The 10636-nt window shown below is 42.2% G+C and overlaps 1 protein-coding gene across 1 annotated transcript; it reads right to left on the bottom strand.

Annotated features, from left to right (window-relative positions):
* Positions 1-428: 428 nt before the first annotated feature.
* ST3GAL5 (ST3 beta-galactoside alpha-2,3-sialyltransferase 5) lies at positions 429-9989 on the bottom strand. The gene is made up of 6 exons (XM_010011619.1): positions 9863-9989; positions 7673-7787; positions 4960-5303; positions 3419-3605; positions 2457-2615; positions 429-755 (listed from the first exon to the last, which is right to left on the bottom strand). The coding sequence occupies exons 1-6, from the start codon at positions 9904-9906 to the stop codon at positions 492-494; spliced, it is 1113 nt and encodes a 370-aa protein (XP_010009921.1). The 5' UTR covers positions 9907-9989; the 3' UTR covers positions 429-491.
* Between the last annotated feature and the right edge of the window lie 647 nt (positions 9990-10636).

The following is a 10636-nucleotide window of genomic DNA, read 5'->3' as shown; positions in this document are numbered from 1 at the left end:
AAGTATTGGAGGAGGAAACACATGTTCAACCTGCAAGAAATGAGAGACTTGAGAAGCATCCACCTTTCTTTTCATGGCAGGCATGAAAAGGAGTCAGACACCAAGAACTGGATCAACAGAGACAGTAGTTCAGTAGAAAAAACCTCTTGTATGCTGTTAGACAACTTGGGCATAGCATTGTGCGTACTCTACACATCTGAAAACAGAACCTCTGCTTTTCTTCAGACAACTTAAAACATTCAGTATTTCAAACGAATCTCTTTCAACTCCAAGTTGTATTTACATAGCTATTCACAAAAAAAATGTGCAAAGTAAAATCTGACATTGAAAGAAATTTAAAAGTCCAACAAAATGAACTTGACATTAAAAAAAAAAAAGGCAGCAGAGAGTCCAGCTTATACACACTTTAAAGAACTAAAGACAGTGAATAAGGTTGTTCCAGCTGCACCTCTGGAAGTTTAACACATCCAAACCACGCTGCACTTCAATCACTAGCTGTCTGTGCCGCAGAACTCACAATGTATCCCACCAGTGAGGTCTTTGACAATCTGTTCTTTGATCAGTTTCTGCAGGAATTTGGTTTCACTCGTCACATTGTGCATAGTTTGTCCGTTCATGGCAGCCATGCAGAGGTTGTTGTAGTAGTGCAAAGGTGTGCTGGGCTGATCCAGGTCGTAGCCAAATCCTGCTAGGCTCACTTCATCACATAAATGAGTGGCCAGAACAACTGCTGTGACCCCAATTGTAGGGACATTCTGAAAAGGGGGAAAAAATGAAGCCTGCTGAATGGAAACATTCACCTTTGCTAGGTTTTAGAAAAACACTTCACAAAAATTAATGCCTTTATTGATTCCCTCTCCTCACTTAAAAATGAAATCAATTGAACAATCCAAACTAAAATCACTTACAACTAAAGAATCAAATGATCAAGTAAAACGAAAAACTTCAGGGTCAAATACTAACACAACTTGAGTATTTGCCTTTAACAAGACTTCTGGCTGTCAATACTGACTTATTTTCTGTGCAGGCAACCTTACCCTCACTCCAAACACTCAACTCCTGACATGCAGTTAAACTTGACATTTCCTGATGTACTTCAGGCTTGGGCAACAAGCTCTCTAACAGAATTCTACAGAGTGTTTCACTGAACAACCTGTGAAGAAGGCAGGTATACTACAATTCAACTAAAAGATATCTTTATATATTAGGTTATTTTGATCAATAAATGCAAGACAATCCTTCACATATTTGTGCACTAACATTACCATTAAATGCTTTCCCACAAGAGGTACAAAGATGATGGTTATTCAGCATTTCTCATAGCTCGAGAGAACTGGTGACATCCAATTTCTCAAATAATTAAAATAACAAAAATGCAGTGTATAATTAAACTTCATCACTTCATGCTGTGACTAGAGTGAAGGACAGGGAGGATATACCCACCAGTTGCCTTTAAGAACACTGGCACACATGGCCAGTTCACCAGTTGGAAGGTTGCTTTCCACTGGCCTGGTTTCCATACTCTCTCTGCAGCTGGAGACATCCATCCATAGCTGCTTACTGGACTCAGCAGGGCTGCTCTTAACACACTTAATGTACATCAGATGCTAGTTTTGAATATTTAACACCAGTCACAATAATGTGTGAGTGAACAAATGGTACTGCAGTGAACTTATCATAGACTGACAGAATGGTGTGGGTTGGAAGGGAGCTTAAAGCTCATCCAGTCCCAACCCCCTGCCACAGGCAGGGACACCTTCCACTAGAGCAGGTTGCTCCAAGCCCCTGTGTCCAACCTGGCCTTGAACACTGCCAGGGATGGGGCAGCCACAGCTTCTCTGGGCCCCCTGTATCAGCGCCTCAGCACCCTCACAGGGAAGAGCTTCTGCCTCAGAGCTCATCTCAGTCTCCCCTCTGGCAGGTTAAAGCCATTCCCCTTGTCCTGTCCCTACAGGCCCTTGTCCAAAGCCCCTCTCCAGGTTTCCTGGAGCCCCTTTAGGCACTGGAGCTGCTCTAAGGTGTCCCCTTCAGGAGCCTTCTCTTCTCCAGCTGCCCCAGCCCCGCCCTCTCAGCCTGGCTCCAGAGCAGAGCTGCTCCAGCCCTCACAGCATCTTCATGGTCTCCTCTGGACTCGCTCCAACAGCTCCACTCCTTCTTTTGTTGGGGCCCCCAGAGCTGGACACAGGAGTCCAAGTGAAGTCTCATGAGCATCATAACATTTGGTGTCAGCATGCACATGCATAATGCCTCATCTGAAAAGGTAAGCTGAAATCCTACTTCAATTTCAAACAAGAAAATACAGCAGTCCTTTGAGAGCACATTAATTTCCCTATTACTCGAAATCAGCTCTGAAACTGCACAGAGAAAACATACTGAAGGAAGAGCCCCAGACTTTATTAGTTTTTTGGTTTATGTTTTATTTTATAGTCCCCCTCTCTTAAAAGGAAGCTTCTTACCTTATCCCAACCCCAGAATTTTGATCGAGGTTCAGGGAACTGCAGAATGTCCAAAGCTGTCTCTTTGATGATGACTGGATTTAGAATCCGAAACTGCTTTGACGTGAAAGGAATTTTCTCAGCAACCTCCTTCCAAAAGAAGAGTCTCACCCACAGAGGCTAAAAGAAAGAAAACACAGTTCAGCAAAGGGAAACTGAGTGGCTGGCAGACAGGGCACCCAAGTTCTAGAATTCATCAGTGATTCAGTTTCTAGCTGAGGTAGTTCAGAAACACAAGGTACACCTAAACTAGTAGATGTCAAACTGTCAAACATCACAAGCTTTCTCCTCTTTCAATCATTTAGAGCACTTTTTCAGTCTGTGGTCAGAAAAACCTTGCTATTGGTTTTCAACTGGCAGAAATGATCTTCCCACAAATTGAAAGAGGTGGAAACCACCCATTTAAAGAGAGTTTGGAAATGTGGAACCTTTCTATCAGTTCCTTTTGAAATCTCTGCATTTCTTTAAATAGTCAGTGAGAAATAAACCACCTCTTAATTTTGGAACCACAGACAAACATGAACTAAAGATGCTTCAATCACACATTAACTGCATGTGTACCTAGTGCAGCAGCACACACTTAGATGGACTGGCATCCAAAAATTTCATTACTGTTTCAGGCTCTGCAGAGTTGTTCAAGTCACTTAAGCCTAATGTGAAACCAATTCCACTTCAGTAAACACTAGATATGCCGTGTAGCTTGGTGCAAACCACCAACAGCTGCACAAAAAGTGTTACTGTCAGCATGGGGCTTCAACACGAATGCTGGTACTAACAGTAACTAGGAGACAGAGCTAAAAACACCACAGTTACATAGAAGATCCTCAGTACACTAAACCAGGAGGAAAGAGATCAGTCACAGATTCTTCACCATTAGAAAACAAACAAAAGTCATACACACATAACAGTGCCAGGTTACATACCAAGGTTTCATTTTTAACCATTGCTTGAAGCCAGTTGAAATCAACACTTTTGAACAGAACAGCCACAAACAAACTAGCAGGAGGGTACTCGTGTTCAGAGAGAGGGGCTCCTTCTGGGTAAGTCATCCGGATAGTAGTTTTGTTACCTACGTGATCTGTGTATCCTTGAACTGGAGCATCATTTAGCCTAACAACAAAACCACCAGAATGGAGAGAAAAACTGTATTTAATAACCACGGGTTTTAATCTCATTAAAACATCAGACACTGAAGCAAAGAACTTTTATCTGGCCCACATAAGAGTGGAGTAGAGTGTTTTCTCAGTATCTCAGTGTTCGTCATCTCACTCATCCATCCCTGATCTTTGGGAAGATGCCAGTTCTATGAATAGATCAACTGGCACAAGTGCAGAACTTCAAAACGAAAAGCTTGGATAGGGAAGTAACAGCAGAGCGGAGTTTAACATTCATTGCCTTGTGCCAACTCAGAGAGGCTTAAAAAGAGGAAGGGAAAGAAAACACACAGGAAGTTGCCTGTGTTAAATACACACACACACAAGTACTACGCAAAGGCATTCAAATTATCAGTGCAATATAACGTATCCTGTGGGTTTGCATCATTCCAGCTCACCAAAAATGTGATGCAGCACACTACTGACAAGAACAGTATCATCCAGCCCCATCATTTCTGCAGAACAGCAGAAGTCCCACAGACTTTTCTATGTCAGCAGAAAAGTCACCTTCATGCTGCCAGCTCTGACTTCAGAGAACAGCTAATGCAGGTTCCCTGCCCCTCCATATGCTGACAGGTTTGTTTACCTTTGTGTAAGTGCTATTCACTCACTGTATGGAGTCCTCCCTTAAGAGCAGCAATTCTTAGTTTACAAAGCAGCTTGGGGAAGTGCTGGTATTAAGTTTATTTGTGACTACCCATGATTCAAAAGAAAGAAGGAGAGTTCAAACAGTAGCATTCAGAGGGCACGAACACAGAGGATGTGTTCATCTCATATGGATGTTAGAAAACATGGGGAATCACAGAAAGCACACGCTGATCTTGTAAAGATAAGGAAACATAAGCATGCTGCACAGTGTGTAAGCAACCCAGATGCTGAGACACCAATTCATTTTTATTGTGTTTGAAATAGCTGTTAAAAAATCCTTCAAATAAGCATTCCAACTAACCAAACGGAAAAAGGCAGAGATGAACCCTAAAGCCTGCCTCTGAAAGCTTAAAGGTATGAATGTATAAACCCAGGTTTGTCTACCTGTCTATGATTCCATTGGTTTCTATCTCAATTTCTGCACATGCTTTTTGTATTTGAAGTCTGCAAACAATTACACTGAGTTCCTGCCTTGTGAATATGCCAATGTATTTTGCTCCTAAGTCCAAATTCCATCAAGTCACAAGTGAATTTCTCAACAGCACTTTCAGAATTAGTCTTACAAGCCGTGTAAATGTTGGAGGTACTTCCCCCTTAAAATCCAAAGTCTGCTCATAAAGTAAAGCTGAAGTAGTTGGAATCCTTCAATAGAAAATACACACCTTATAACAATATCAAATTGATTCAGCAAGTGACCCAGCTTTGATCCATGAAGAATTCCACCACTGCCAACAACCACACATCGCTTACAGTGTTTTGACTTCAAGTCATCTGGTAAATCATGCTCAGGTAAGAGTTCAAGGAGATTTTTAAGTTTATCAAAGAACTTGTGAAATCCAAAAGGAGGTTCATATTTAAATAAAGCTTCATCTTCATTTATATTTTTCTTTACAAAGGGAGATATGTCCATGCTGTATTTCTCTGCAAATAACTTCCCCATTTCTTTCTTCACATAAGAAGGTCGACACTGCTCCTGCAGCACAGCTCTGGCATATTGTTGTGCTCTCTAAAACAAAACATACATGGTTTCAGGCAGGAAAGCCAGCTTCAGGAACATACATAAAGCAATCCTCCAGCAGTTTAGCAAACAGAGGGGTTTATAAAGAAAGCTTGAAGAAGGAAATAAAAGACATTTTAAAGCATTCACTCAAACATAGATACTAACCGGTGCAGGGTGAAAACCTGCAAAGGAATGCCTCTGCACCCAATCACATCTGGAAAGGAGGTTTTCTAAGGAATAAATTAGGCTGGTAAAAGTGATAAGTGAAAGGGAGCCATTTGAGAAGATCTGTACTCTTATTTACAAAATCAGATAACAAAAAAACCCAGCTGCACCTCTACCCTTCTAATTCAGCAGCAAGGCAAATTCTATTCCACTGCCACCTGTGTGACCCAAGTTCTGCCTGTGGTAGGATTTTACCAGAGACACGTCCAGTGGGGAAAAGCTCTCTGCAGCGTCAGGCTGGACTTGCTTACTAACCAAAATGAAGCAACACTTCTTCCATAAATACTGCTGAAATAGTATTGCTAATGAAGTAAACCCCAACTTTGAAAGGAATGCAAGTTGGGGGGTGTTTCAGGTCTTCACTATGAGCGTGCTGAGGCACTGACACAGGGTGCCCAGAGAAGCTGTGGCTGCCCCATCCCTGGCAGTGTTCAAGGCCAGGTTGGACACAGGGGCTTGGAGCAACCTGCTCTAGTGGAAGGTGTCCCTGCCCGTGGCAGAGGGTTGGGACTGGATGAGCTTTAAGCTCCCTTCCAACCCAAACCAGTCTGGGATTCTAGGATTCTTTCAAAGATTAGCCACCAAAATAAAAGACTACAATTCCACGCTGCATAAAAAGATTAAGCTGTCAGATAAAACTACACATTTTATCACACCAACATAACTATTCATGTATGGGTTTTAGAAATGAGTAGTGGCAAGCCAGTATCTGCTGTAAGACAGAAGAGAAATCGCAAAGATATTATTTTTCATCAGTTAAAATCTTTTTGCATGCTCTCTTCCCCAGTCAACTCTGATCTCTTTTCCCCTATAATTAAAAGAAAACATGAGCAAACACAGGACTCGGACTCAAGATTCAAATCTAGTACTAGCTCAGTTCTCCATCTGTGCTGATAAGGAAAAGGAAGTGTGTATGTGGGTGTACCAGGAGGGAAGTTGTGCTCTTTTCTTTTTTAACCAAAATGTTCTACAGAACTGCCTCTGCCACCATTATAAAGGTCTCTGCAAGTTTGGCCATGGACACTTCGCTTCTTCCTGTGCAAAGCTTCCTTCATGTGCAAAGCTGACCGAGAAACTTCATGCTGTACTTTGCCAGTGACCTTAAGTCCCTCTTCAGAAGAGACTCATTTTTAAGGCTGACAGTTGTGCATCCTATCAGTAAAAAGTAATGCCAATCACTTGACAACTGCCCCAGACAGTTTGTGATCAGCTTCGTAATCAGCTACTACCTAACTAAACAAAGAGCAATGCTATTTCCTCATCCTTGCACATAACACAAACAAAATGAATCATGAGACAGCAATAAACATGGTCCATGCAGACTTTAGGTTTGCTTGGCTTAAGGTGTTTGTTGTTTGGAAGCAAGAACACATTACTGTGGAAAGAAATTTGTCAAATGAGAAGAAAAGGGGAGGGTAAGATGCTCAGAAGGGGAAAAACATGCACTGAAGAAGGTGATGAGACGATCTTAAATCGGGGCATCTGCTCTAAGTTGCATCTTAGCATTGAGACATCCAAAGATGGAACTGTAACAACTCTAAGCCAAGGTAAGTACTGTCATAAAGAGCTAACAGGTTAAGCAGTAAAGGCAGGGAACTGTCATAAGGAATTAAGAGAAAGTTTTATTGGTGTCTGTTACACCAGCTTGTAAGCCACATACAAAACTGTAGTCTAAGTAGCTGCTACCTGAAGTAACTCAATGAACTTAAGACCTGAACCCTCCTGCACATTTGCCCCACATTCCAAAACCCTCTGAGCAGCTGCAAGACAAAACAGGCTGGGGAACTGGCTGAGGTAAAACAAACCTTTGGTTTCATGCGCTGGCTTTGGGACTTTAATATATAACTTTTCATTTGCATCAATTTGCTAATCACCAGTGTCATCTGCACTGACACAAGAGTATGGTGACGTGTTTCATTTCATCTCAACTTCTTAACAGTCACAGTTCTCTCATTTTGACCCTAAAAAATCCAGTTTCTCTATGCCCTTCTCTTGTCACTCCCCAAGAAGTTCTATGGCATAAAATGAAGCAGAACCTATTTTCCCCTCACAGGATGATTTCAGCATTCTAGTTCTTTCTTATAGAGCCTGGTAACTCTTATATTGCCAGTTAATAACTTCTTAAGTACAAAAAGCCAAAAAATACCAACCCTTACACGCTTGAGGTCCACATATGGCCTTTTTGTTCTGTCACATTCTTCAGGGCCAAAATGTAACTTGAGGATATAAAGGAAGCACCCTCCAACCACAAACAGTGCGAGAAGTCTAAAAACAAACAGGAGAGGGTAGGAGAGAAAAGAAATATATAATCTTCTTTTTCCAGCCATCCATCTAGTGTCAAATGAGTATTTTTACACAAATTTAGCACAGTTGAACTTGCATTTTGATTCAAACCAAGATAAACTATTGCTTTGCTCACTGCAAGTCTTTCTCAACCCTTCAGAGCTATCTGCAGGAAAGTACAAAGATACATAGATGTTTTGACAAGGAAAACACTGCATACTGACACTCTGAATTATGCAGTTCTATGTCTGCATCATACACTCTAAATGCATCTCTGATGGGTCAAACAGCTCACAAAAAGACCCCAAAAGTGACTTTTGGTTTCCTACTTTAAAGAGCAACTCTATTTCGAAATACATATTTTCATGTAAGTTAAAACAAAAAAAGGATGGGACTTCAAATTCTGCAAGATTTGAGGTAAATGGCCACTACTCACAAATAAGATGGCCAAAATGCAGAATTTAGATGCTCAGGTTTATACTGAGAAGCTCGATTTCATTATTTACACCCCCAAAAACATGCAGAAGAAAAGAAACCCCAAGCACAACCAAATTGAAAACTAAAAAATATAGGCTGTATTTTTGATCTACTTATTTCTCATTCCTAAGGAAACTCACTGTTTATCTCCAAATATTAACTTGGCTCACTTCACATCTAAACTGAGCTGCAAGAATTGCATCATTATTTGGTCAGAGTCATGGTTGTTGCTCAAATATGCAGTTTGAGCTTTATTATTGATCTTCATTTCCCATGGATTCCTAAGGGCTGGACATCTGTTTAAATATCTTCTAAAAATATACAACTTACCAAATGCTCAGTGTTTCTTGAAACTCTTTCAGATGAAGTGAATACAGGTTTCCAAGATTATTTGTGTTTAGAAAAGCTTATAGCATATGGACATGAAGTGATGGGTTCAAACTTAAACAGGGGAGATCTAGGTTAGATCTAAGGAAGAAGTTCTTTACTGTGAGGGTGCTGAGGCACTGGAACAGGTTGCCAAAGGAAGTGGTAAATGCTCCATCCCTGGCAGCGTTCAAGGCCAGGCTGGACAGAGCCTTGGGTGACATGGTCTAGTGTGAGGTGTCCCTGCCCATGGCAGGGGGTTGGAACCGGGTGATCCTTCCCAACCCAAACCATTCTATGACTAACGGATGCAATCCTGGGACTCGGTTTGTCTGTGCTGCAAACAAGGTGACCAACAAAGCAGCACTGTTCTCACATCTGATTTAACTAGGTTAAATTTGGCACTGATAGGGGGTCTAAAACCTTCATTACATGTTGGGCTGCAAACCCTGGAAATCAGCTGACTGGCAGAAAACGTGGCATCCCAGCAGATGAATGAGGCTAGGTTTCCTCCACAGGTTTATCAAGTATCTCTAGATTCAGCTGAGGCTGCACCGTTCAGGTGCCCAAAACACAAGTATATGTAACAGTTTGGCTTCAAGAGGTTTTTAAGCTTTAAGACCTAAAAATTCATGTGGCAGAGAGGCATCACAGTGGTGAACTTTTTGGTTTAAAATATGGTTCTGTATGTGTATTAGCACACACTCGATTCCAATTTGATGTCAAACTATAAACTACGGAGTAAGATTACACTGATGGGACAAGGGGAATGGCTTTAACCTGCCAGAGGGGAGATTGAGATGAGCTCTGAGGCAGAAGCTCCTCCCTGTGAGGGTGCTGAGGCGCTGGCACAGGGTGCCCAGAGAAGCTGTGGCTGCCCCATCCCTGGCAGTGTTCAAGGTCAGGTTGGACACAGGGGCTTGGAGCAACCTGCTCTAGTGGAAGGTGTCCCTGCCCGTGGCAGGGGGTTGGAACTGGATGAGCTTTGAGGTCCCTTCCAACTTTACCCATTGTATGATTCTATGAAAACACATACAGCTACAAGAGCTTAGGCTCCTCGAAGTGCTTTGGGTGCTCCAGGGAAAGCTGTGTGCCTAACTCTGCACTCAGTTCATGTGGCAATCTCATTCCTTGATTTTTACATCCTTTTTGTAACTGCCCAGGCAAGGAGGGAGAGCAACTGACCTCCATGTTGCTGTGACAATGACACTTACTTGCGAGTACCTTTTAAAAACCAGCTTGGTCTTCTCATCTTCATGTGCAGCCACCTTACACCATTGCACAGGAGGCGAGCAATCACTTTTCAGCTTCACAGAGTTATTGTCACTCAGCATTGCTGTGAAAAAGAAATCACCTTTCATGAATTTAAAGAGAAAGTTGATAGGACATCCAACAACTGTTAACTTCCTGCTTCCCAGAGAAGATTCTTAGTTATGGTGTCAGGAATACCAAATTGCTCCTAATCTCCTTGTGAGCAAGAACATGCTCATTTCAGATGCACTGCCAGGACGTGACTCTAAAAATACACACATGTTGCCAGGTCTTTGTAGTTTTCATAAGCCTCAAGTCTAATAGTTGCGATTCCACCAGTTACTGTCAAACACTATTGTTTCATGTTGGTCAAACACCATTTTGTTTCAGCTGTTATTAGACTCCAGATGGGGGATCTACACAGTATGCTCAGGGAATGTAGGATCCTTGAGTCAGTGTCCAAGCACTATGGCACCTGCAGGCTTCCAGCATGCTGCCAGCATGCAGAACATGTACAAACCACCCCATCCTCAAAAGCAGAGCCCACGTTTCAAATTAATTCCCCGATTTCATAGAATCACAGAATGGTTTGGGTTGGAAAGGACCTTAAGATCATCCAGTTCCAACCCCCTGCCATGGGCAGGGACACCTCACACTAGACCATGTCACTCAAGGCTCTGTCCAACCTGGCCTTGAACACTGCCAGGGACGAAGCATTTACCACTTCTTTGGGCAAC

Source organism: Nestor notabilis, unplaced genomic scaffold, assembly GCF_000696875.1.
Source record: "Nestor notabilis isolate BGI_N333 unplaced genomic scaffold, ASM69687v1 scaffold4453, whole genome shotgun sequence".
NCBI classification, from domain to species: domain Eukaryota; kingdom Metazoa; phylum Chordata; class Aves; order Psittaciformes; family Psittacidae; genus Nestor; species Nestor notabilis.
The sequence above is the reverse complement of the archived record's forward strand: the minus strand, read 5'-3'. Positions and strand labels throughout refer to the sequence as shown.

Excerpts from the sequence above, each read along its gene's own strand:
- ST3GAL5 (XM_010011619.1), bottom strand. The coding sequence starts at position 9,906 with ATGAAGATGAGAAGACCAAGCTGGTTTTTAAAAGGTACTCGCAA. Across the intron at positions 7,788-9,862 it reads TTTTTAAAAGGTACTCGCAA|ACTTCTCGCACTGTTTGTGG; the intron begins GTAAGTGTCATT and ends GTTTGTTTTTAG. Across the intron at positions 3,606-4,959 it reads CAATTTGATATTGTTATAAG|GCTAAATGATGCTCCAGTTC; the intron begins GTGTGTATTTTC and ends TTTTGTTGTTAG.